This window comes from Heptranchias perlo, chromosome 8, assembly GCF_035084215.1.
Source record: "Heptranchias perlo isolate sHepPer1 chromosome 8, sHepPer1.hap1, whole genome shotgun sequence".
NCBI classification, from domain to species: domain Eukaryota; kingdom Metazoa; phylum Chordata; class Chondrichthyes; order Hexanchiformes; family Hexanchidae; genus Heptranchias; species Heptranchias perlo.
Genome location: NC_090332.1, coordinates 25,796,038 through 25,823,296, shown reverse-complemented (window position 1 = coordinate 25,823,296; position 27,259 = coordinate 25,796,038). Strand labels below are relative to the sequence as shown.

At 43.9% G+C, this 27,259-nt stretch overlaps 1 protein-coding gene across 9 annotated transcripts in view; it reads left to right on the top strand.

Annotated features, from left to right (window-relative positions):
• Window positions 1–27,259, top strand: part of LOC137324491 (echinoderm microtubule-associated protein-like 4) — a 350,494-nt gene that overhangs the window by 190,157 nt on the left and 133,078 nt on the right. For all 9 annotated transcript variants that reach the window (XM_067988817.1, XM_067988815.1, XM_067988814.1 and 6 more), the window contains exon 2: window positions 5,989–6,171. In XM_067988817.1, the coding sequence (XP_067844918.1) occupies window positions 5,989–6,171 (183 nt within the window). The remainder of the gene's footprint in view (window positions 1–5,988; window positions 6,172–27,259) is intronic.

Below are 27,259 nucleotides of genomic sequence, written 5' to 3'. Positions count from 1 at the left end.
CTGCTCCACAGCCTTCCAGGCTGCAACCGGGGACATCCCCGATGTCTCTCAGTCGTCTGCGCAGAAGAGCCCTGCAAATACACCTACACCCATTCTGCAGTGACACACTGGGTGGCATCAGTGGTGGGTCCTCATAGGGATACCCAGGAGCGGGCATTATTGCACAAACCGGACAGGATTCGCGAAGACATGGCAGTAGTGGTGCCAATATAATGTGTGATGTGAGTTGTTCTTTAATTCAATAGAAGTAAGAACCATGACAAACCCTCAAACACCCTTGTGTATCCCCTTCATGCTCACGACATGTTTGCCTTACGCTGCCTACTGCACATAGTGTGGAGATGCCGGTGATGGACTGGGGTTGACAATTGTAAACAATTTTACAACACCAAGTTATAGTCCAGCAATTTTATTTTAAATTCACAAGCTTTCGGAGGCTTCCTCCTTCCTCAGGTGAACGAAATGAAATCCTCGAAATGAAATCGCATTTATAATTCGCATTTATAAATACTGCACATAGGTGATGCATGCCCTGTGGCTGCAGCACAGGTGGTGGCAGGTTGAGTGAGGCTGGCCGTGAGAGAGATGCACGAGAGGGTGAGTATGGGATAGAGCCATGAGATTGTATGAGGATTGGGTTGCGTGGTAGTGGCGGGGTGAGTACTCGCGAGGTGAGTAGGTGGAGGTAAGATGAGGATGAGGTTTGAGTGGGTATGAGGGGTGATGTGACAGAGTAGTGTTGGCAGTGCCGAAGGAGATGTGGGGTGGGGGCAGTGTTGTGGCAGACGGAGTGTAGGGGAAAGACTACGTGTTCTCACTGTGGCTGACCTACTGAGGTCATTGGAGCGTCTCCTGCACTGTAAGCAGGTGGGCGATATGTTGGTGGCGCTGGTGACCTCCTCTGCCACCTCGAGCCAGGCCTTCTTGGTGGCAGAGGCAGGCCGCTTCCTCCCGCCCGCCGGGTGGAAGATCTCTGTCCTCCCCCTCCTCCTCACCCCATCTAATGATACCTGGGGTGAGGCATCATTAAACTGGGAGCAGCCTTCCCCCTGGGCTGCTCCATGCTGCAATTTTTGCTGTTTGTTGCAGCATCTGTCAGTGGAGGACTGCCCCTTTAAATAGAGCTCCTCCAGCTGACAGATCTTACTGCGCATGCGCAGCCCGCCCGACGCACAGATCAGTAGCGGGGAACCTGGAGGAGCAGGTAAGTGGCTCCAATTAGTGGATTGCCTGCTACGATCGCGCGGGCAACCCACTAATTTCACCGGGCGCGTTTTTAACGCGCCCGCTGGCCCACCCGCCGAGAACCCGCACCCCTGGTAAAATCGGGCCCATAGTCTCCAAATTTGTTGATGACACATAAGTAGGAGCTTTGGCAAACGGTGAGATGGGCTGAAAAAGACTTCAGGAAGAGATATAAGGCTAGTAGAACGGGCAGACAATTAGCAGATGCAATGTAAATAAGTGCAAGATAATACATTTTGAAAGAAAAAAGGGATGAAAGTATACACTGAATGGAAAGACACTGAAGATGTGGACAGAGGGTGATCTAGGGGTTCAAATACATAATTCCCATAAAGTGCAGGTGCCATTTATAAAGCCATTAAAAAGGGCAACAGCATTTTGAGTTTTATAAATAGTTTCATTGAGTATAAGGGTGAAAAATAATAAATTTATATAAAACACGTTAGATCACAATTAGACTACTTTGTGCATTTTTGGGCATTACTTTCTATAAAGGATAGATAACATTCAGCATAGATTCACCAGGATGATGCTAGGGATGGGAAACTAGTTACTAAGAGAAACTTAAGATACTGGGACTATTTCAATGGGAACGTAGAAAGTTAAGAGGAGATTTGATAGAGATTAGAACATTTTTTAAGGCTTTTGATAGAGTGAAAAGGGAACAAGTATTTCTCCTGGCTAGGGAAGTGACTGACAAGGGGCCATCAATTTAAAATTATTACTGAGCGATTAGGAGAAATTTCTTTATGCAGAGGGTTGCTGGAGCATGGGATGCATTGCCACAGGAAGTGGCTGAGGCAGAGACCATTGCATTCATTAGGGAAAATTGGATAAGCACTTGAAGCAGGGCTGTGGAGAGAGAACAGGGCAGTGGAAATTAGTTTTGGATTTCTTCAACAAAGAGCTGGTCCAGGCATGATGGACCAATTGGCCTCCTTCTGTGCTGTAAACCTTTATGGCTTTATGGACTTCCAGATGGAGTAGTGGTGATGAAAGCCTTGCAATCATTTAGGAAACAATTAGATGCTGAAATGGGGTTTCTGGATGGATGAATTAAGATGGGCCAAATCACCATCCTCATCTTTAATTATCATGTGAATTGATGGTCTGTCTAGAAGCAGGATCACTAATGGTTTATTTAAATGGAAGTCATTGGTAAAGTTTGAAATAATTAGACTGATAATTTTCCCAGAATTTTGTAGGTTAGAAGAAAGTCATAAGAAAATACCTTGGGGAAAGGTAGACTGTAGAGGAACATGCAAGCATGGGTATCATCTGATTGGTAATATACACTTACCATAAACAACCTCAGTAAACTAAATATCTATTTCTTATAGTTAAATAATAGTACTGGATGAGAACAGGTGGAATTAGTACAGGAGAATTGTTTTTGTATTAAAATATTAGTTGTCTTGCCCTCCCCATTTGTTGCTGTCACATGTTGCTCACCATCCCTGCAATGAAGGCAGGCAGACAACCTGATCTCAATGCCCCAATTTTGATTGGGGCTGGAATCTGATGGGTGGGAGCCAAGATTGGCGGCAAACCGTCCTGATCTCAGCATTGTGAGGCACAGGTGATTTTAACTCCCTGGACTCTTTTGCAGTCAGTTTCCTGCCCGAAACTGTCGGGAAGCGGTAGCTGGCTAATGGGCAGAAGCGCAATGTTGGGCGACAGGAGGCCAACACTAAGCACATTGAGTGATAGGTGTAAGGCAGCTGCATGGTGCAGAGGCTTAGCATATTATCTTTCCACTTCTAAGATTTGGGTCTGGATGCAGTCTGGATTGATATGATAAAACGTTTGCTGCCTGTGAAAGGCCTAATCTCACTTGAGCAACTGTAATAATGGCTAGTATGGAAGATGGAAAAAATGCACATTGGAGCAGGAGAGGCAGACTTAACAGTCATAGTTACATTATAGTAACCAGAAGTGGGAACCCTGGCCATTTTATTCCTTCCCTAACCTAAAAGCATAGCAGGCACCAGTTTTGTGTGTATTATTACCCTGCTTGAGAGCTAACTCAGCACAGACCAGAGATTGAATCTGGAACCTTACTAGCTCTGTCAGTGGCTCAGAGACTTTGATGGGGGGGTTTAAAAATTAAAATTCACGTAACGCGACCTGAATCTGCCGAGTACGTGCTTGCCGCCATTTTTGTGGCAATGAGGCAGTTGGGAGCCTGATTTAAATTTAACACTGGCCAGCCATGTTTCCCAGGGCTCGGGAAACCTGGCAGCAAAATAAAGCAGGTAAGTGCTTTTTATGGCTTGTGAGCCAGGAGGGGCAGGGGTGCTCCCTCCAGCCATTCAAGCAAATCTTCTGCCGCGATTGGCCGACTGGCCCCTCCAAACCTGCGATCCCGAGCCTTCTGCCCTGCAATCTCTCCCTCCCGATTGCCAGTCCGACCACTCCCCCTCCACCCACTCCTGCCCCGCCTCTCCCTCGCTCCTCATTGCCGATCTGAAACTTCCCCCTTCTGCCCCGCCATCTTTCCCTCCCTCCTGATTGCCGATCTGAAACTTCCCCCTTCTGCCTCACCATCACTTCCTCTCTCTCGTTTGCCAGTCTGACCCCCCCCTGCCCCGCCATCTCTCCCTTCCATCCGATTGCAAGTCCAACCCTCCCCCCCCCCACCCCACCATCTCTCCCTCCACTCGATTGCCGGTCCGACTCCCCCTTCTGCCTTGCCATCTCTCCCTCCCTCCCTCCTGATTGCCAGTCTAATACCCCCTCCTGCTCCGCCATCTCCCTCCCTCCCGATTGCCAGTCCGATGTCCCCCTTTCTGTCCCGCAATTTCTTTCACCGTCTGAAACGGTCCCCAGCTACAGCCTTCTACTGCTGGCTTTCCTGACTGGCAGCCTGTCAATCTGGCCAGCTGCCGAGTGGGAAACGGAGTAAAAAAATGATTAGAGGTCCTGCCGTTAAATTCGGCAAGACCTCCACGTTACCGGGATTTCCGTATTTCCTCCTGCCTCCCCGTAAATATCGGGGCCTTCACTTCTGTGTGATTGAGTTGGCTGATGTTACTAAAATATCTGCCAGAAAATGGCACTTTTTTACCTAGTGAGCATCTCATGCTGATAAGTAACCGTTTTAAATTTTATTTTTATAGCCTTCATTATTGCCTCGTGACGTGGTTTACTGAACTGTGGCGTATATTTAAATAGGTTCTTGTCTGCAAAAGAAAAATTAGCAATTGATAAACAGTGTCAAAAGATCATGAAGACCACACCTGGAGTACTGCGTACAGTTCTGGTGCCCTTATTTAAGGAAGGACATACTTGCATTGGAGGCAGTTCAGAGAAGGTTCACTAGGTTGATTCTGGGTATGGAAGGGTTGTCTTATGAGGAAAGATTGAACAGGTTGGATCTATACTCATTGGAGTTTAGAAGAGTGAGAAGAGATCTTAGAATCATAGAAGTTACAAGATGGAAACAGGCCCTTCGGCCCAACATGTCCATGTCGCCCAGTTTATAGCTTATTGAAACATACAAGATTCTGAGGGGACTCGATAGGGTAGATGCTGAGAGGATGTAACTCCTCATGGGGGAATCTAAAACTAGGGGGCATAGTCTCAGAATAAGGGGTCGCCCATTTAAGAGGGAAATGAGGAGGCATTTCTTCTCCCAGAGGGTCGTGAATCTTTGGAATTCTTTATCCCAAAAGCTGTGGAGGCTGAGTCATTGAATACATTCAAGGCTGAGTTAGACAAATTTTTGATCAGCAAGGGAGTCAAAGGATATGGGGAAAAGGAGGGGAAGTGGAGTTGAGGTAAAAATCAGATCAGCCATGATCTCATTAAATGACGGAGCAGGCTCGAGGGGCCGAATGGCCTACTCCTCTTCCCATCTCTTATGGTTGCCTTTCAGATGAGACGTGAAATCAAGGCCCCATCTGCCTGTTCAGATGGGTGTAAAAGATCCCATGGCACTATTTGAAGAGGAGCAGGGAGTTCTCCCAATGTCTTGGCTAATTCTTAGCCTCAACCAACACAGATTAAAAAAACATTAATTAGTCATTTATCATCTTATTGCTATTTGGGGAACTTTGCTGTGCACAAATTGGCTGCCACGTTTGCCAACATAACAATGGTAACTATATTTTAAAGGTAATTCACTGACTGTGAAGTACTTTGGGACAACCTGAGGTTGTGAAAGGCACTACATAAATGCAAATGTAAAGCACTTAATCATTTGTGTTTACCTTTTTGGAGGAATTTTAAAGTTTCTTGTTGTTGCATTAGAACATGGAAATACTATTTGGCCCAACAAGCCTTTTTTTATTGATCTTACATTCACCTCACCATAAAATACTATGTCCAAAAGTGCAAATTCTAATCTTCTGAAATGACTTGAACTATTTTGCTTCCATGACATTCCTTGGTAACTTATTTCATGTGTCTAAAACCCTTTCTGTGAAATAGTTCTGGCTGAGTCCTCTATTTTCTTGTAATTTTTAAATTATGTCCCCAAGTTTCAGTTTTTCAGTTTGTCTATTCATTAGGTATTCATTTAGCAATTCATTTCAAAATTTCAATTGGCTCATCTTGAAGCCAATTTTCTAATATTAGGCGCAATTTTCTTAAACTTCCTTCATTACTTAGCAAACATTCATTTTTGAACTATTTTTATAAAGTTAATTTTAGTAAGTTTTCATAAGATTTTTAGCCCAAAGGAAACCACTTTCGTAAACTCAATCGACAAAGCAATTTTTTTCCTATTGTTTTTCTCTTTAGATGATAGCATCTCTGGTGCAAGCACATCTGATGTCCAAGACCGCCTTTCATCCCTTGAGTTAAGGGTCCAACAGCAGGAGGATGAGATCACAGTGCTGAAAGCAGCCTTGGCCGATGTACTGAGACGCTTAGCCCTCTCCGAAGATCAGACTGCCTCCATGAGGAAAACATCATCTGGTAAAGGTAAGGCTCATTTTTTAAAAAAATGCATACATGCATACATACATACAAACAATTTGATGTTAACTTGGAAGTGCTGTAGCTGTAGGTAAAGAACAAGTAACAGAAAATGCTTGTTTTTGTATTGGTTTAGCAATGTCAAAAAAAAAAGGTAAATCTAAAACTGTTTTACGGCACTGGACACCAAGGGGGGAATTTTATCCCCCAGGACGGGCGGTGGGGAGGGTTAAATTCTTAAAAATCCTAAACCCGAATGCAACCTGCCGCAAACTGGGGCTGGTTGGGGGGCAGCCGAGTAACCTGCTTTCGAGATAATTGTAATTCTGTAAATGTAATTTAAACATGTTAATGAGGCAGTATGCCTCAGATTTTAGCAGCCTTTTAGATTTAACGGCTGTGGGCCGGATTTCCTGGGGCTCGGGAAACCCGGCAGCTGATGGAAGGTGAGATCTGCCAGATCCAGCAAGTAAGTCCTATTTATAGCACTGTTTGTGGGCCAAGAGGAGCAGGAGTGCTACCCCAGCCCCCCAAGCTAACCTGCTTCGATCAGCCAACGTCCCGCGATCCGATGCCCCCCTCAATCTCCGGGCCCACCCCCATGATCACCAGGCCCACCCCTGCCCCCAGGCCCAACCCGGCGTTCGCCAGGCCCTGGCCCAAACCGGCGTTCGTCAGGCCCAGGTCCAGCCCCGCGATCGCCAGGCGCAGGCCCACCCCGCGACCTCTTTTCTCTCCGCTCCCCCCGCGCTCTCTCTCCCCTCCCCCTGCGCTCTCTTGCCATGGCCAGCGGCCTCCCGGGAAACGGAGAAGAAAAATTCAAATGAGGTCCTGCCATTAAATTCGGCAGGACTTCCGCATCCACTGCATTTCCGAGTTTCACAGTCGCTACAAGTCTCTCCTGATTTATCTTAGTATCCTGACTTGATTTTTTTGCACATTTTTTATGCCAAACTTTTGGTTGCGTATATTTCTGTGACTTTAGAAGCCTATCCACAAAGGAGTAGTCATTTACAGCGCACAGATGTTTGACTCCTCTCCAGACAACTCCATAGTTTACTCTTTAATGAAAAGTTTCTTAGGATTACAGTGTGAAAATGATAGGGCTTTTCTTTTCACTATAAAGGCATAATCTTTGTTATGTGACTGTCTAAATGGACTTTAAATTTATTGTGCTCATGTTAATTCTGAATAACAAGAAAAAGCTGCAAAAGCTGGAAAGCTAATGCAAAAACAGAAAATGCTGGAAATACACAGCAGGTTAGTCAGCATCTGACAAACGGTCTATACCCAAAATGTTAACCTGTTGTTTCTCTTTACAGAAGTGTATCTGCTGTGTATTTCCAGCATTTTGTTGATTGTAAATACTTTTTGGAAGAGTTTAATTCCTAAACAGGATACCAATACTTATGTGGCATTCTTCTTTGTAGTTGAAATAACCATTTCTATACCTTTCCTAACAACAGAAGGATAATTAAAATTTGATGGCCTGAATAAGATGCCTGCAAAGTAACTCCTGTTAGAACATACTGAATGGTACAAGATACATTAACTTGGTTGCCTCATCCATGTTTAATGTGAACCAAACTTATTGCATTGTTTCCAATTTTTGGACTGTTCGAGCCAGGAAATGTAGGAGACTTTGATTTTTTAAAAAAATAATAATTCATGAGATGCCAGTCTAGCACCAAGATTGTCCTGCAAGAAAATATTTATTTTATTCTGCAGTGTTGATAGGTCATTTCACTGCCCACACATTGATATTCTACATATATAGAATAATGGCCAATTGTGGTACAGGATGATTTTTTTTGGAGAATTTATTTGAAAGATAGGCTGATAGGGTCAGATGAAGAGGAGTGGGAGGAGGCCTGTGTGGAGCATAAACTCCAGCATAGACCATTTTGGCCGAATGGCCTGTTTCTGTGCTGTACATTCTATGCAAGACTGATAGCAGTTTCATTTAGAATCATTTGCCTGTGCGATACTCATCAATGAGCGTGCATTCAAGGCATTGAACAACAGCATTGGGCAAAAGACCATATAACTCTCAGCACTCATAGTTTTCCCTCTCAAGAAAGAAACTACCATAATGTATTGCAACTCTGTACCTTGTCCTCTGGGTTGGGGGGCACGTGGTGGAACAGCAGACTAGATCAGGTTTGCCCTCACTGGGTTGGGAGATGGCAAAATCTCAGGTGGGTTTGCTTTTCGGAAACTCTGTTTAGCTTCATTGAGAAGTTCAAATATGTTTGCCCCATATGATTACGTTTATCCTAGTGGGCAAATAATGTGTTATTTCTGCTAACTGGAATTAATTTTAACGATTCAGTGTTGCATCAGGGACTGTCACGTAATGTTTAGGAGGCACCCCATATTTTCAATGTATCATGTAATGTTTTGTTTACAGTGCCACCTACTGGTACATTATCTTTCCAATGTGAAGACCACTCAGCAGGGTGATTTTAACCCTGTCCGCCCAGCAGAAATCGAGCAGGTGGGCATTTAAAATCAGCTTTGGGATTTATCCGCTGAGCTCCTGCTGTTTTCCCTTGGGTTCCAAGCTTAACCTGATCTTCTGAACAGGCAAGAGGGAGATGCACTGGAAGCCATTATACATGCATATCGGGTTCTGATGACCTCATCGGGGACTGACTGCTATTTTAACCAGAGACCTGCTGGGGAAGCTGTTGTGGCTTTCTCGCTGGAGCAACCCAATGGGAAGAGGGGGTCAATGCCAGGCCTAAAAGAGGCCCAAAAAGATACGTGGTTTTCCTTTTTTATACTTTCCATGTGGGGTCCGGAAGAGCAGAAGTGCTCCTTTAGGTCCGACAGGAAAGTGTAGGCATTTCCTCCCTCCGCTGACCATGCGGCCCTCCTGAGTCCCCTCCCAACCACTTACCTCCATGCCGGAAACTGTTCCTTCAGTCCCTGGCAGCAGCTTCCTGTCGCTTGACATTCCATTCCGGCCTGCCTGCCAGCTGCTGGTTTTGTTTGGGAGACTGATGGAGCCTATGCAGATAAGGTCTGGGTGTTAAAATCTCCAAGGCCTCACACTGCCGAGGTCAGGACTGTTCACTCCCCACCTCAGTCCTCCCCATACGATTGCTGCCCAGAATTAAAATCGGGGCTAATATTTTTAATATATAATTGATACAAGCACAAAATCTCAATTTAAAGCAGATGTTACCCACAGAGGTGAGGAGAAGGATAATGGGCAGAGGATTGAAGGCTGCCAGTGGCCATGGCCCCGATATTTACAGGGAGGATACGGGTGAGGCCGCATACGGCCAAAGAACCCGGAAAGGCCGGGGACGCAGAGGTCCTGTCAATCTTGGGATGGGTCCCTGGCAATTGGGAGGGGGAAGGTCAGCAATTGGGGCTGAGGAGAGGATGTCAGCACTCGGGGGTGGAGTGGAGGCCTGCGATCAGAGTGGGGTGGGGGGGGTGTTTGGCAATCGGTACTGTAGGAGCGAGGCCTGCGATTGGGGGAGGGGAGGGGGAGACACCTGCGATCGGGTGAGCTGAGGGGAGGCTGGAGATCAGGGCTGGGAGTTGGGAGGCTGCTGATCAGGGCTGGTGGGGGGTGGAGGTGATGGTGGGTGGAGGCTGCCGATCGGTGCAGTTGGGGACAAAGGCTTCTTTGAGGGGCCTGGGAGGAGCAGTGCAATCCTCCTGGCCCACTAGGAATGCTGAGAGAGCCACTTACTTTGGGGAGTCAGCTGCTCCTGCCTCCGTTTCACTGCCGAGTTTCCCGACCCCTGGGAAACATGTGCCGCAGTAGTAAATTTCAAATCGGGCTCCGAATTGCACTGTAAATATGTTAATTAAGCATCTTGCCTCTCCACAGTGAGACACTTGGATGCCTCTATATCTGCCGCCGTAAAAATGGCGGCGTGCACGGCGGTTGGGGTTGTGTTGCGTGCATTTTACTTTTTAACCCCACGACCTACTCTCTTGCCCGTCGTGGGGGTGTTAATATCGAGTCCCATGTTTACACTTCTGTTTCTAAAACCATCTGTGATAGTAACAGCAGGTAGTTTGCATCTAAAATTCATATCCTGGCTCTGGGCGGCAACTTAAAGATGTCACAAATTATATACTTGTTTTCATTTTTGTGTGCTTCTCCTTTCCAACAAAGCTTGGGAACAATAAAAGTTAAGAGATGTAATTTTAAAGCCTCTCGAATCAGGTGTGAAGAATCACATAGTCAATGGCTTAAGATATGCACAAAGCAATTAGTTTCGTATTTTTCGTTATTCTAACACTAAAAGCAGCATACAGTATTTTGGAACTATTACTAATTTATGCCAACATAACACATTTCAAATGGGCTGAGATAATCCTCCTTGGTCTTAATAAATTAAATCTGCTTTCAATCCTCAAGGTGCTCATGCCTCATCAAGTTTCAGAAGAACTTGGCTCTCCTCTAACACAAATAAAGCTCCTCCATGAATTTACAGTTTCTACAGTTGCCTTATTGTTGCATTTATTTTTATATGCTTGTATTAAGCAAGATTTTCAGCATGTAGTGAACAAATTAACCTACTGCCACTAAACAGTTGGGTGTAGTAACTTAGCTCAGGATTAGCTTACAGGATCTAATGCTAAAGCAATGCCAGAAAGAGATTCCCATGTCACTTTGATGACTCAGCAGGTTTCATGCCAACCAGCTCTTATGTATAGTACTCACTTTTGATTTCAAGCTCTTTTAAAATCTCTTATGAACTTCTTAAAACAATTCCTTTGGGTGATGAATTCATTTTGCAGTTCATGAATTTCCCTTGAGTAGTTATCATCAATATGAATGAACAAGAGTCTAGATTCAGAAGCCATATTCCCCAACCAAATTCAGAATAAACTTGATGGAACTGTGAGTAATTGAATTAAAATGGCCAGTTATGGAGTCTCTTTTCCATTTTCTCTCTCTCCCCCTCTGTGGTCACTTTGCTCTAAGTAACATTCTATATATTAGTCTAACCAGGGATACTGCAGGAAAATACAAATGAGATGGACAGTTCAAACAAAAATTCAAATGACACCCATCTTCATTCAGAGGACCTCAATAACCCTCCATGAATGGTGCTACTGGATCATTGTTATTGACTATTTCAAGTTGCGTTGTTAAAACTTGTTCACAATAATAACTCATGATGACACAGAGTTTTGGTTCTCTAGGGCAATTTTTCCCCCTTTGATGGAACATTCTCATCCTGATTAAGTGAGTAGGTGAAACTGTGGCAGATAGAGTTCAATGTGGGAAAGTGTGAGGTCATCCACTTTGGACCTAAGAAAAGTAGATCAGTGTATTTTCTAAATAGCGAGAAGCTAGGAACCGTGGATGAGCAGAGAGATTTAGGGATCCAAGTACAGAAATCACTAAAAGCAAGTGGACAGGTACAAAAAATAATTAAAAAGGCTAATGGAATGTTGACCTTTATTTAAAGAGGACTGGATTACAAAGGGGTGGAAGTTATGTAACAGCTGTACAGAGCTCCGGTGAGACCCCATCTAGAGTACTGCATTCCGTTTTGGGCATCGCACCTCAGGAAGGATATATTGGCCTTGGAGGGGGTGCAGCGCAGATTCACCAGAATGATTCCGGAGCTAAAAGTGTTAAATTATGGGGACAGGTTGCATAGACTAGGCTTGTATTACCTTTGAATATAGAAGATTAAGAAATGATCTAATTGAGATGTTTAAGATGATTAAAGGATTTGATAAGGTAGATAGAGAGAAACTATTTCCTCTGGTAGGAGAGTCCAGAATAAGGGGTCATAACCTTAAAATTAGAGCTAGGCCATTCAGGGGTGATGTCAGAAAGCATTTCTTCACACAAAGGCTAGTGAAAATCTGGAACTCTTTTCCCCCAAAAAGCTGTTGAGGCTAGGTCAATTGAAAACTGAGATTGACAGATTTTTGTTAGGGAAGGTTATTAAGGGTTACAGAATCAAGGTGGGTAGATGGAGTTAAGATACAGATCAGCAATTATCTAATTGAATGGCAGAACAGGCTCGAGGGTCTGAATGGCCTACTCCTGTTCGTAAACAATATGTCTGCATTCCAGGAATTTGACACTGGTTTTCGGTAAAAGTCCATTATAATTTACACCATCAATTGGCTTTTCCCTCACAAAAGAAGCTGCTCTAATTTGTTGCACTCTATTTATACATATTCCATAAAGTGAGGAGAGCTGCACCTTTGATGTTTTTTGAACACTTTTTAATGAAATACATTTAAATAACCTGAATTAAAAGACTAACAGTATGCTTTCATGAATAGCATAATCAAGTGAGGCAGTAATATGCCCATTATTCTTTTGAAAAGTGCTGTGAAGTTTGCTTGAGATGTACTTTGTTCATTTCAACAGTACATCTGTTGATTATTAATATTTTAAGATTTCTGCCAGTGTAGTTGGAAATATTTTAATATGTAACATAAGCAAATATTGTTCAAGGGTATTTATATTAAAAAGCTACTATGCTTACTTCAACAATGCATATACTAAAACTGGAATAATACAAAAAGAATAGCATAGGGAAGAATGATAATTTATGAAATGTTCTATTTTGAAAAAAACACATTTTATTAAATCTTCAAGTTTAATTACTTAAATAATACTTTTGCATCCATTTATCTATGCATAGGTATGTAGAATCATTGAAAGTTATAACATAGACACTAGCCATTTGGCCCATGGGGTTTATCTTCACATAAGCCACCTAGTCTAATTCCAGTCTCCTGCTCTCTCCCCATACTATTTAATATTTCTCTTTTTCAAGCAACGATCTAATTCCCTTTTAAACTAATTTTTGGACTCTTCTATAATTTTGTCATGGAGGATTCCAAATTGTACCCACCATATGTGCAAGGATTTTTATTCGAACCTCCTTTAATTCTTCTTGTAATCTTAAATTTGTGCCCTCTTGTTACCAAGTAGAAATAATCAATCACTAGAATCATAGAATGATGCAGCGCAGAAGGAGGCCATTCAGCCCATCGTGCCATCCTACATTACCATAATCTTTCATAATCTTGAAAATCTTAGTCAGGTCACTCTTACAACTTCTCAGCTATTGTGAAAAAAAGCCCCAACTTATCAAGACTTTTTTCATAACTGGTCCTTGGTCCCTTATCACTGGTAACATCTCAATTGATCTGCATTGCGTCTTTTCAATCGCTTTTATATCCTTCATATAACGGGGTGCCCAAAACGGCACGCAATTGTCCAAATGCAGCCTAACTAAAGTATGTCCAGGTTCAAAGTTACCTTCTTGTTTGTGTAGTCTTTGTCTAGATACAAAACTAAGGATTTATGGCCTTATCTGCTTGCGCATGCCCCTTTTAAATGACTTATGTATCTGCCCACAAAGATCCCTCTGCTGTTCTACTCCATTTGGAATCTCACCATCTAATGTTTATTTCCTTTCCCTATTTTTATTTCCCATCCTTAATATTCTTCTCATTGGTATTTTTCCCAGAGTGCATCCTTTTTTGAAAAAAAGAAAGTCTTTAAGGTTAAAAAAAAATCTAGGTAGTCTGTGATAATTTATATCATTAAGTTTGCCTTTCCAGATTTATCATTCTCAAAATGGCTGTCTGACATGCCAGTACACCTCAATCAGTTCCCTGCCAAATTAAATCTAAGAAATTGATTGCAAGGCATAGACACATGATCATACAGCCATTTCAGCACAATAATCCAGAGCACCCAATGGTAGTGACCAATATAAGTTCATGCCTACCAGTTTGATGCTTTTTTTAAAAAAAAATTTTGCTGTTAAAGAAGGAATAACAATTCCAAGTCAACAAACTTATATTAAATGTGCCACTTCTTTTAGTATGCAGTCTTGGGCATTCCTATGTTTGCTGCAAAGTGATACCAATACCTGTGGTTAAAACAGCAATTTTGCTACAGCATTTTAATACTAACACACAGACCTTCACAATGCAGTGTGAGAAGTGAGTGAATATCACTGTTGCCAAATAATGTCATTTACGTAAGACTGCTGGCCTCAGTACTGGACTCCAAGGATAATAGTAAAAATGTTATGTCTTGGGACCATTTTTCACCCAGACTTGTTGAAATTTCTAACCCAGATGTCTAGTACATTATTCATTACATTTTATAGTTTGGCTCACAGTTATAATTTATATTAAATTTAAAAACTAGTTTAAAAAATAACTCTTTTGTCCCCACTATACCTTTTACACAGGGGCTTTTTAGCTCACAGCAAAGATTTTTCATTGCAGAATTAGGGAGATCATGTTTCACTTAAAATAAGCAATCATAAGCTGCTGAAAATTGTAAATGTCGCCAATGTCAAGGGAAAACAGAATTTTGTAGACTGCATCTAGCCCTCCATTATGGGGAGAACGTGGATCTCCTCCAAATTCAGAGGACAAACGCACCGGAAATGCCATAATATTTCTGGTAGCATTCACATCAAGACAACCAACAACAATGACTCATTGCTTTGATTTTTCCCCATCTCTAGCACAACCCAAAGGCCTATCTACTTTGTCCAGTGTCATCTTCATTTTTTTTCTCTCACTCTGTTCCTCTCTTAGTCTTCTCGCTTGTTCTCTCCTCGCATCTCCACTTACCCTCTTCTTCTCTTCCTTTTCTCTCTCTCTCTCTCTCTCTCTCTCTCTCTCTCTCTCTCTCTCTCTCTCCCCCCACCCCACTGTATTTCCCTGTCCCTATCTCTCTCGCTCCCTCTCCTTGGCCCCGATATTGCCAGGGAGGCGGGTTGACAGCGGTGGGGGGGGGGGGGCGACTGGGCGCGTGGGTAACCCGCCCAGTAAAATCGGTGGGTTCCCACACGATCGCAAGTAAATTGAAGCCACTTACCTTGGCTTCTGAGTTTCCCGTTGGAAACCTGCACAGTGGGCGGACTGCGCACCCACATCACAGGCTGTCAGCTGGAGGAGCCCTATTTAATAGGGCAGTCCTCCAATGCTGCTCCTGCAGCAAACAGCCAAAATTACAGCATGGAGCAGCCCAGGGGAAAGGCTGCTCCCAGGTTTGATGATGCCTCACTCCAGGTCTTACTGGATGGGGTGAGGAGGAGAAGGGAGATCTTCTACCTGGCAGACGGGAGGAAGTGGCCTGCCTCTGCCACCAAGAAGGCCTGGCTCGAGGTGGCAAAGGAGGTCAGCAGCACCAGCAACATCTCCCGCACATGGATACAGTGCAGGAAGCACATCAATGACCTAACTAAGTCAGCCAAAGTGAGCACACTTACTCATTCTCCTACACTCCGTCTTCCACATCACCGCCCCCACCCCACAACTCCATCTGCACTGCCAACACTACTCTATCACATCACTCCTCACACCCACTCAAACCTTATCTTCAACTTACCTGAACTTACTCACCTCCCCAGTACTCATCCCACCACTACCACTCAACCCAATCCTCATACAATCTCATTGCTCTGTCTCATACCCACCCTCTGATGCATCTCTATCACAGTCACCCTCACCCAACCTGCCACTACCTCTACTGCAGCCACAGGGGATGCATCACGTATGAGTAGTAGGAAGCGTAAGGCAAAGGTATTGTGAGCACAAAGGGGATGCACAAGGTTGTTTGATGGTTTGTCATGTTTTTTATTTATATTTGATTTTTGGTTCAACTCACTTTAAATATTATATTGTCACCACGACTGCCAGGTCTTGGCCATTCTTGACCGGCTTGTGCAATAAGTCCCTTTCATGAGGTTCTCCGTGAATGCCTACACTTGATGCCACACATTGGGTCCCCCTACAGTGGGTGTATGTGTAGTTGCACGACCATTTTGTGCAGGTGCCTGTGGCGTGGCGCAGCACTGTGTTGTGGAGCTCCATGTGGCGGAAGTGGACGGCGTGCCTGGCGAGACTGTTAATGTTGCTCAGATGAAGTGATGAATGCAGCCATGGCGCCCCCCATCCTGACGGTGTGAGTTTGAGGGGGTCTGCAAAGTAGGTAAATGTGTTTGCACGGCAGAATTTAGGGTATAAATTAATAATTTTGAGTGGAAAGACAAAGGTGTTGCAGCCAAAACTTTGTCTGAAGTGACAGAGTGCCCTGCTGCAATAAATGAGGTATTCCCCCCAACTGTCAAAAAATCCTTTGCATCTCCCACTGGCTGCTGACTGAAACACGTCTGCTGCAACAGGGAGTGTATCCCACAGCATGGAAAACATGCTGAGGATCCATGAAAATTGCACCCCTGCCAAAATCTCCTGTCAATGAGGTTTGCAAGTATCTCAACTAGGTAAGTAAGTATTTAAATTGTTAAAGCCGGTGGGAGTCCTGCATGCGGGAGCTGCGCGCGCACCCGAACGCATCACTGGAGAACCCGGAAGTGGGCGGGTTGAAGCCGGGCTCCGGACCCGCTCCAGGATTCTCTGATTTTACGAGCCCCCCCTCCCCGCCCCCAATGCACCCGCTTGTCCATCCTAAAATCGACTCCCTTGTCTCTATCTCTCTCCCTATTCTCGGCCCCTTCTTCCCGGCTCCTCTTCCTCCCTCCCTCTTTTGCTCTGTTTCTCTCCCTCCCCTGGTTCTCTTCCTCTCTCCCTCCTTCTCTCTTCCACTTCCATCCCTTGCCTCTCTCTCTCCACCTATCTTTCTCTCTCTTCCTATCTTCGCTGTTTAGACAAAAAGAATGTGATAAAGCAACAAGAGGGGGAGAAGAACAGACTGAGTAGAAAAGGGAATTATCTCAATGGAGTTGAAATGAAAGTGATCAACAAAAGAAGTAATTCATTATTCAGGGTTGATGGAAGGGAATGAAGAAAGCAGGAAAATAAAAAAATTAATTCATGATAGCTAATACAAAACCTGTATTCTCGGCTCAATGTTTATTTTTGTGGGACATTTTTTTTTCCTGTTAAAATTGCACCCTGATTTTGTAGATTTGCTAATAGAGAGATGAATTCCCAACTGCATCATATTTGAGTTTTGGCTTTCTCTGTTCTGAAATGTCCAATTTAAATGAGCTTTTTCTGTGTGTACTGCTAACTAAATATAACTAAAATTTGGGCATACTTTAAAATATGTTAATGTTTTATCGTAGTTTTATTTTTAGTACTACCTTTTAAAACTCTGGTTTTATTAACATCTGATTGATTAGATCAATTTATAAAAGAAATTGTCCTAAAAATGGCACACATGATCTGATTTCAAAACCATCTCCATTCCTATGAATGTTGAAATATTTGATAACGCTTTAAGAATTCCAGACTTCACAGTTTACTGGAATTTCTTTTGTCTAGTAATTGTGGGGTCAGGAAAAGTGATGCCATTTTGTTGAGCATTGGCACTAGATCTGGGACAGCTGGGAGCTATTCGGTAAGGAGGGGCTACATCTGAACAGGCAGGGTGTTAACGTAATGGTAAATCAGTTAAATAGGGAAGTGACGAGGCTGTTATACTAGGAAGGAGGGCGGGCAGGGAAAATAAAAACAACTAGGATCAGCTAATAGAGAAGCGAGAAATAGATGAGGATAATATTCATGCAGTAAACAATTTGGCAAGAGGAAAATGGAGTCGAGAAATTAAATCAAATAGACTAAGACTGAAGTGAAGGTAGTGGGTAGCTTAGACAAAAACTCATGGAAAAGAGAGTAATGTTTAAATAAGAAAATTTTAAAAAATGTTAAAATGCATATATTGTAATGCACAGCGTGTGGGAAATAAACTGGAGGAACTTGAAGCAATTATTTTACAGGAACATCGAGACTTAATAGCATTAGCAGAAACCTGGCTGCAAACTGGGCAAGAATGGAAAATAAACACTAGGGTATAATATATTTAGGAAGAGTAGAAAAGATAAGAAAGGGGATGGAGTGGCAATAAACAGGGAATACATGCTGTAGAGAGAGTTGATATGGACAAGGAAGGGGTACAAACAGAATCACTATGGTTGGAGCTCAAAGATTTAAAAAGGGCTTGTTACATTAGTTGGGGCATATTACAGACCTCCAAACTGTGGAAAGGAAATGGAAGTGGAGATCTGCAGTCAGATTATAGAGATGAGTAGGAATAACAAAGTTATTATTCTGGGAGATTTTAGTTATCCACTTATCGATTAGGACAGAGAGGAGGGAGTAAATGGAGAAAAGGGAATTGAATGCTTAAAATATACACTATACTACTTCCTCAAGCTGTATGTTAGTAGACCTATAAGGGCAGAAGTGTTGCTGGACCTGGTTATGAGTATTCAAATAGATCAGGTTGATGAGCTAATTGTGGATGAGCACCTTGGGAGTAGTGACCATAATATGATCTCAGTTTTGAAATTTTCAATTGATCTAGACTCAACAGCTTTTTGGGGAAGAGTGTTCCAGGTTTCCACTAGCCTTTGTGTGAAGAAGTGCTTCCAGACATCATCCCTGAACAGCCTTACTCTAATTTTAAAGTTATACCCCCTTGTTCTGGACTTCTCCACCAGAAGAAATAGTTTCTCTCTATCTAGCCTATCAAATCGTTTAATAATTTTAAACACCTCAATCAGATCATCCCTTAGTCTTCTGTACTCAAGGGAACACAAACCTAGTCTATACAACCTGTCCTCATAATTTAATCCCTATAGCCCAGGTATCATTCTGGTGAATCTGCGCAGTACCCCCTCCAAGGCCAATATATCCTTCCTGAGGTGCAGTGCCCAGAACTGAACACAGTACTCCAGATGCGGTCTAACCAGAGCTTTATACAACTGTAGCATAACTTCCAGCCCCCTTGAGATAAAGGCTAACATTCCATTCGTCTTTTAAATTATTTTTTGTACCTGTCCACTAGCTTTTAGTGATTTCTCTACATGGACCCCTAAATCTCTTGCTGCTCCACAGTTCCTAGCTTCTCGCCATTTAGAAAATACTCTGATCTGTCTTTCTTAGGTCCAAAGTGGATGATCTCATTTTCCCACATTGAACTCCATCTGCCACAGTTTTGCCTAGTCACTTAATCTATAAATGTCCCGTTGCAACTTTCTGCTCTCATCTACAGTACTTACTGTGCCACCTAACTTGGTGTCGTCAACATACTTGGATATACAGCTATCTAATCCTTCATCTAAGTAATTGATAAATATAGTGAAAAGCTGAGACCCCGGTACAGATCCTTGGGAGACACCACAGGTCAAATCCTGCCAATTGAGGTACATACTCATTATCCCTGCTCTCTGTCTCCTACCTCCTTACCAATTCCCTACCCATGTCAATAGGTTGCCTCCAATTCCATTTGTTTTCATTTTTGCTAATAGTCTCCTGTGTGGAACCTTATTGAATGCCTTCTGGAAAGTGATATAAATAACATCCATAGACACACACCCATATCAACTACGTTAGTAACCTCCTCAAAAAATTCAACCGGGTTAGTTAGATAGAACTTGCCCTTTACAAATCCATGCTGGCTCTCTTTGATCAGTTCATAGCTCTTTATTTAAAAGCTTCTATCTACTTTGCATTTTAATAATGCTGTATAAATCCAGAGAAAAGACCATTGAGCTTCAATATTCCCCCCAGATTTCCAAATATCCATCAACAGTTAAGTAATTTAACCATTCGGGTTCCTTTTATGTCCCATTACTCCAATGTCCAATTCATCTAGGGAGTCCATTTGAACCCGATAAACCGGAGTTTCAACTCTCTTTTTCCAGAGCCCTTTGCTTAACCTTCTCTTAGCCTACACATTTGACCTCGATATTTATCATTTCAATTTTAAAAAAAGGTTCCCATTTAGACATTGCAGTCACAGCTCTCACAATTGTAAGGATGATGATGAAATCCATTCTTAAAAACAGAGTTCACTTATGTTTTTACTTCTTTGAACTTTGACAACTTGGCTTATGTCCTGGTCACCAGATACTGAAGTTTATTTTACTTTTGTCTTTGCATCTGGCTGCTGTCTTTTGACAAAAGATAGAGCTAAGTGCTTGTTTGCCTGATGTTTCTCAAGTGATTTGCAATATTAATTGACATGATGTGGCTTCTTGGTTTGTATAAAAAATATAAACCATTTGAAGCAAAGATTTTCAATTGATCCGTGCTTAACCGTCCAAACTTTGGCAACATATAATTTGTTGTCTTTCAGATATTTCATAATAAAGTTTTTAAAATGTTATTTTGTGTATTGGGCATGTTTGCTGGAAGCAGTAAGCAGCGTTAAGTAATTTTGTTTGTTCTGATTAATTTTCAAGTGGAGAAAGTGGTGAGGTGAGGAAAGATCGGATGGTTACATCTATTATAAAGGTTGCATGCCTGCAACATTCCAAAGGTATTGCACCTTTGTTGGCGATGTGAACATCATGCATGAAATACTGTTATGTGACAGGGCCACTGATAGTAGAAATTAGTAACCCATCTTTACCACTAGGAGAAAAAAAATTGAAAGAAAGGTTTAGTTTAAAAAAAACAGAGCACCTTTTAAAAAAAAAGATAATTGCCCTCGGTGAGGGAAATTATCCAAAACTCAATAAAGGAGTGTGCTGAAAAGTGCCCGCGACTGAACACGTCCTGCAAAAAGACGTGCTGTGAGTTTCTCGGCGCACAACATATCCAGCAAGTAATCCCACGTTGAAGGTTACCGCAGAATAAACATTTAAAACTCCCAACTGTCTGAAGAGATCTTAGAATTCAGCAGCACAGTAAGCGCAAAAAATAGGAGCTTAAGAAATTGATCGTTGACTTATCTATGGCTAGTGTGGAAACACTTTGCCGAAAGTGTGAAACCAGCCTGAATGCCTGCATGAGCAATGGAGTGAATAAGTAACCAAAGCTATCGGATAAGACACACACAGATACTGGACCCTGGCAACCTCCCACCAAACTGAAGCAAAAATCGGATGACCGGATCCTGCCCCCCTCAATAACTGGGGTCAAAATTCACAGTGAAACCAACCCCCTCCCTTTCAAGCAAAAAATTGCACCCCAGTGCCCTCCTCCCCCTTCCCTCCCTTTACCCCTGCCTCTGTCCTTCCCTGTCATCCATCTGATATCTTCCTCCTCTTCTCCCTTCATCTTCCCCTCCCCTTTCCCTCTCCTCTCCTCCCCTTTCCCTCTCCTCTCCTCCCCTTTCCCTCTCCCTCTCTGGCCTTTCCCTCTCCCTCTCTGGCCTTTCCCTCTCCCTCTCTGGCCTTTCCCTCTCCCTCTCTGGCCTCCCCCTCTCCCTCTCTGGCCTCCCCCTCTCCCTCTCTGGCCTCCCCCTCTCCCTCTCTGGCCTCCCCCTCTCCCTCTCTGGCCTCCCCCTCTCCCTCTCTGGCCTCCCCCTCTCCCTCTCTGGCCTCCCCCTCTCCCTCTCTGGCCTCCCCCTCTCCCTCTCTGGCCTCCCCCTCTCCCTCTCTGGCCTCCCCCTCTCCCTCTCTGGCCTCCCCCTCTCCCTCTCTGGCCTCCCCCTCTCCCTCTCTGGCCTCCCCCTCTCCCTCTCTGGCCTCCCCCTCTCCCTCTCTGGCCTCCCCCTCTCCCTCTCTGGCCTCCCCCTCTCCCTCTCTGGCCTCCCCCTCTCCCTCTCTGGCCTCCCCCTCTCCCTCTCTGGCCTCCCCCTCTCCCTCTCTGGCCTCCCCCTCTCCCTCTCTGGCCTCCCCCTCTCCCTCTCTGGCCTCCCCCTCTCCCTCTCTGGCCTCCCCCTCTCCCTCTCTGGCCTCCCCCTCTCCCTCTCTGGCCTCCCCCACTCCCTCTCTGGCCTCCCCCACTCCCTCTCTGGCCTCCCCCACTCCCTCTCTGGCCTCCCCCACTCCCTCTCTGGCCTCCCCCACTCCCTCTCTGGCCTCCCCCACTCCCTCCCTTCTTTCTCCATCTCTTCCCCCTCCTCTAACCCTGTTTGACCTGAAATGTTCCCTTGGTCTTAACTCTGCAACGCCACAGGAGATTTTGGTAGAAAAAAGGCTAAATTGAAATGATAAAAATAAGAGAAAGTTTAGGGAACAAGAGTAATTAGGAGTGGGAAACAAGATGACAGGGCAAGCTCAGCTAAAATGTTCTGAATTTGTTATTAATGTAATTTTAGAAAAAAATCTTACAATCTGGTGTCAGACTTAGCTCAGTGTCAGCACCCTTTCCTCTGAATCAAAAAGTCATGGGTTCAAGCCCCACTCCAGAGATGTAAGCACATAATCTATTCTGATACTCAGTGTAATACTGAATTAGTGCTGCACTGTCGAAGATGTTTCAGATGAGACATTAAACCGAACCCCGTCTGCCTTCATGGGGTGTAAACAACCACATAGCACTATTCAAAGAAGAGCAGAAGAGTTTTCCAGGTGTCCTGACCAACATTTATTTCTCAACCAATACCACCGAAACAGATTATCCGATCATTTTATTTCATTCCTGTTTATGGAATTCTACTGGGTTTAAATTGGTTGCCGTGTTTTCTTATATTACAGCAGTGACCACTCTTCCAAAGTACTTCATTGACTGTGAAGTGCTTTGCGATATCAGGTCCTGAAAGGCACCATATAAATGCAAATTCGTTCTTTTTTCTCTTTAATATTAGGATACTGAAGTTGTTCCTGATGTTTGGTTCAGTACTAAGTCGTATAGTCCCAAAGGTATCATGTTAGGTTCCCAGTCTACTCCTGATAATTAAAAATTATTTTGCACTATAAATTGAATTATCTAATCATTTGAATTAAGCAATGTAAATAACACAACAAAGTAGGAAGTTAATGCTAAAAAAATTGAATTATTAGATAATTTGGATTGTCACTTTGGCTGGGATCAATGTCCTCGTGGGGATGTTAACTAATGCTGTGGGGAAGGTTTTTCACTAATTTGGCTGGGGGAGGGGAACGAACACGTAGCAGCAGAGGAGAGACAAGGTGCATAGAAAGCTAACCAGGACAAAAAGCGACAGAATAAAGAATAGTGTAGAAAGAGCAGGAATTAGATGGAGGAGATAAGCATGGTGTTGAAATGCATGTCTGTTAATCTGAGGAGTGTTACAAATAAGGTTGATGAGCTGCAGGCACAAGGTGCCACATGGGGTTATGATATAGTGGGTATAATGGAGACCTGGCTTAAACATTGGCAGGAATGGGAACTAAACATTCCTGGCTACAATGTATTCAGGAGGGATAGGGAAGGAAAAAAGAAAGGTGGCGGGGTGGCTGTATTGAGCAAGGATAATACAGTTCTACAGATGGACGATATACTAGAGGGTTCAAAGACTGAATCTATTTGGTTAGAGTTAAGGAACAGAAAAGGAGCTGTTACATTGATGGGTGTTTACTATAGATCCCCAAATAGTGAGAAGGAGATAGAGGAGCAAATCTATAGGCAAATTTCAGAGAAATGTAGAAATAATAGAGCAGTAATAGTAGGGGACTTCAATTACCCTAATATAGACTGGTGAAAAAAAGTGTTAAGGGCAAGGAGGGTGAAGAATTCCTAAAATTTGTACAGGAGAACTTTCTTAATCAGTATGTTTCAAACCCAACGAGGAAGGAAGCAATGCTGGATCTAGTTCTGGGGAATGAAGTAGGGATAGTGGAGTGTGTTCAGTGGGAGAACATCTGGGTAATAGTGATCATATTATTATTAGATTTAAGGTAGTTATGGAAAGAGACAAAGAAAAGTCAACGGTGAAAATACCCAACTGCTAGAGAGCCAATTTCAGTGTTTTGAGAAGGGATCTAGCACAGGTGGACTGGAAACAAAGATTGGCCAAGAAAACAGTAAACAAGCAATGGCAGGCCTTCAAGGCGGAGATAGTTCAGGTACAAACCAAGCATATTCCCGTAAGGAGGAAAGATAGGGCATCCAAAGCTAGAGCTCCCTGGATGACTAAGGAAATAGAGGTTAAAATAAAACAGAAAAAGAAGGTTTATGACAAATGTCAGGTACAGAATATAGAACAAAACCAGGCAGAATACAGAGAGTGCAGGGGAAAATTGAAAAAGGATACAAGAGTAAATAGAGAATATGAGAAAAGATTAGCGGTAATATAAAAGGGAACCCAAAAATCTTTTATAAACATATAAAAAGTAAAAGGATAGTTAAAGAAATGGTGGGGCCGATTAGGGACAAAGAAGGAAATCTTTTTGTGGAGGCAGAGGGATAAAACAGGTACTAAATGAGTACTTTGCATCTATCTTCACAAAAGATGGGGATGAAGTTAATGTCGCAGAAGAGGAGGAGGGAGTAGAGATATTGGATAGGATCAAAATAGATAGAAAGGAGGTGCTAAATAGGTTAGCATCACTCAAAGTTAACAAGTCACCCCTGTCTAGATGGGATGCCATCCTAGGTTACGGAGGGAAGCAATATGGAGATAGCAGAAGCTCTGACCACAATTTTTCTGTCCTCCTTGGATATGGAAGTGGTGCCAGAGGACTGGAGGATTGCAAATGTTAAACCCGTATTTAAAAAGGGGAGAGGGATAAACCTGGTAACTACAGGCCAATCAGTCAAACACCAGTGGTGGGGAAACTTTGAGAGACCATTGTCAAGGACAAAATTAATTTTCACTTGGAGCAGCATGGGTTAATAAGGGACAGCCGACATGGATTTGTTAAAGGCAAATCGTGTCTGACTAACCTGATTGAGTTCTTTGATGAAATAACAGAGGCGCCTGATGAAAGTAATGCAGTAGATGTATATATGGACTTTCAAAAGGCATTTGATAAAGTACCACATAACAGACTTGTTTGAAAAATAGAAGCACGTGGAATTAAAGGGATGGTGGTAACTTGGGCACATATATGGCTAAGGGATAGGAGGCTGTAGCGGTGAACGGATGTTATTCTGACTGGAGAGAAGTATGAAGTTGGGTCCCCCAGGGTTCGGTTTTGGGACCATTTCTTTTCTTATATATAAGTGACCTAGACTTGGGTATAGGGAGTACAATTTTGAAGTTTTCAGATGATGCAGAGCTTGGCAACGTAGTAAATAATGAGGAGGATAGTAGCAGACTTCAGGAGGACAGAGATCGACTGGTACAATGGGCAGACACATGGCAGATGCAATTTAATGTGGGTAAGTGTGAAGTGATGTACTTTGGGAGGAACAACATAGAGAGGCAGTATAATCTAAATGGTACTATTTTGAGGGGGGTGTAAGAGCAGAGGGACCTGGGAGTGCATATTCACAAATCTTTGAAGATGGTGGGGCAAGTTGATAAGGTGGTTATGAAAGCGTATGGGATACTTGGCTTTTCAAATAGGGGCATTGAATACAAAAACAACAAGGTCATGCTAAACCATTACATATCACTGGCTAGGCCTCTACTGGAGTATTGTGTACAATTCTGGGCGGCACACTTTAGGAAGGATATCGAGGCCTTGGAGAGGGTACAGAGGAGGTTTACCAGGATTAAATTAGGGATGAGGGACTTCAGTTATGTGGAGACATTGGAGAAGCTGGGATTGTTCTCCTTAGTCCAAGGGACGCAGACTTAAACATTTATGAATGGACAACTGGTTTAGCCATTCGTCGCCAGATCTAGCTGGATCACATAAAGCGCTGTCTGGTCCTGCTCTCCTCTGCCAAAACTGCTCACTATTCCAGGATCATCCTGGAATGCAAAGATAGCCCTCGGCTTCTCTTTTCCAATAGAAACCGCCTTCTTAAATCCTTCTACCCTGCCCACTCCACCCTCACCTACACCGAAAACTGCGATGGACTTCTGTCACTAAGATTGAGACCATCCATTCAGCTGCCTCTGCCATTTCCCTCCCTTCCCCTAGCCCATCAAGCCAAACTTCCCCTAAGGTTCCTCCCTGCCCTAGTCATGAACTTGCATCTTTCTCTAGTTTCTCTCCTATCTCCCCTCATGCCCTCTCCAAGCTCATCTTGATCATGAGACCCACTTCCTGCTCCCTTGACCCTATTCCCACCAAACTGCTGACCATCCAACTTCCCTTCCTAGCCCCCATGTGAGCTGATATTGTTAACGGTTCCCTCTCCTCAGGTATTGTCCCCCTCCCCTTCAAATCTGCCGTCATCACTCCCCTCCTCAAAAAACTCACCCTTGACCCCTCTGTCCTTGCAAACTACTACCCCATCTCCAACCTCCCTTTCCTCTCAAGTCCTTGAGCATGTTGTTGCCTCTCAAACCCATGCCCATCTTTCCTGCAACTCCATGTTTGAATCCCTCCAATCAGGTTTCTGCCCCTGCCACAGTGCTAAAACGACCCTTATCAAAGTCACAAATGACATCCTATTTGACTATGACCATGGTAAACTATTCCTCTTCATCCTTCTCGACCTGTCTGCAGCCTCTGACATGGTTGACCACACCATCCTCCTCCAACGCCTCTCCTCTGTCATCCAGCTGGGTGGAATGACGCTTGCCTTGTTCTTCTTTTATTATTCGTTCATGGGATGTGGGCATCGCTGGCGAGGCCAGCATTTATTGCCCATCCCTAATTGCCCTTGAGAAGGTGGTGGTGAGCCGCCGCCTTGAACCGCTGCAGTCCGTGTGGTGAAGGTTCTCCCACAGTGCTGTTAGGAAAGGAGTTCCAGGACTTTGACCCAGCGACGATGAAGGAACGGCGATATATTTCCAAGTCGGGATGATGTGTGACTTGGAGGGGAACGTGCAGGTGGTGTTGTTCCCATGCGCCTGCTGCCCTTGTCCTTCTAGGTGGTAGAGGTTGCTGGTTTGGGAGGTGCTGTTGAAGAAGCCTTAGCGAGTTGCTGCATTGCATCCTGTGGATGGTACACACTGCAGCCACAGTGTGCCAGTGGTGAAGGGAGTGAATGTTTAGGGTGGTGGATGGGGTGCCAATCAAGAGGGCTGCTTTGTCCTGGATGGTGTCAAGCTTCTTGAGTGTTGTTGGAGCTGCACTCATCCAGGCAAGTGGAGAGTATTCCATCACACTTCTGACTTGTGCCTCGTAGATGGTGGAAAGGCTTTGGGGAGTCAGGAGGTGAGTCACTCGCTGCAGAATACCCAGCCTCTGACCTGCTCTTGTAGCCACAGTATTTATATAGCTGGTCCAGTTAAGTTTCTGGTTAATTCTTATCCATCAAGTCGTAGCCAGAGAATCACCTGCAATGGCTTCTCTTCCCGCTCCCGCTCTCCTCTGGAGTCCCCCAAGGATCTATCCTTGACCCCCCCCCTCCTTTTTCTCATCTACATGCTGCCCCTTGACGACATCATCCG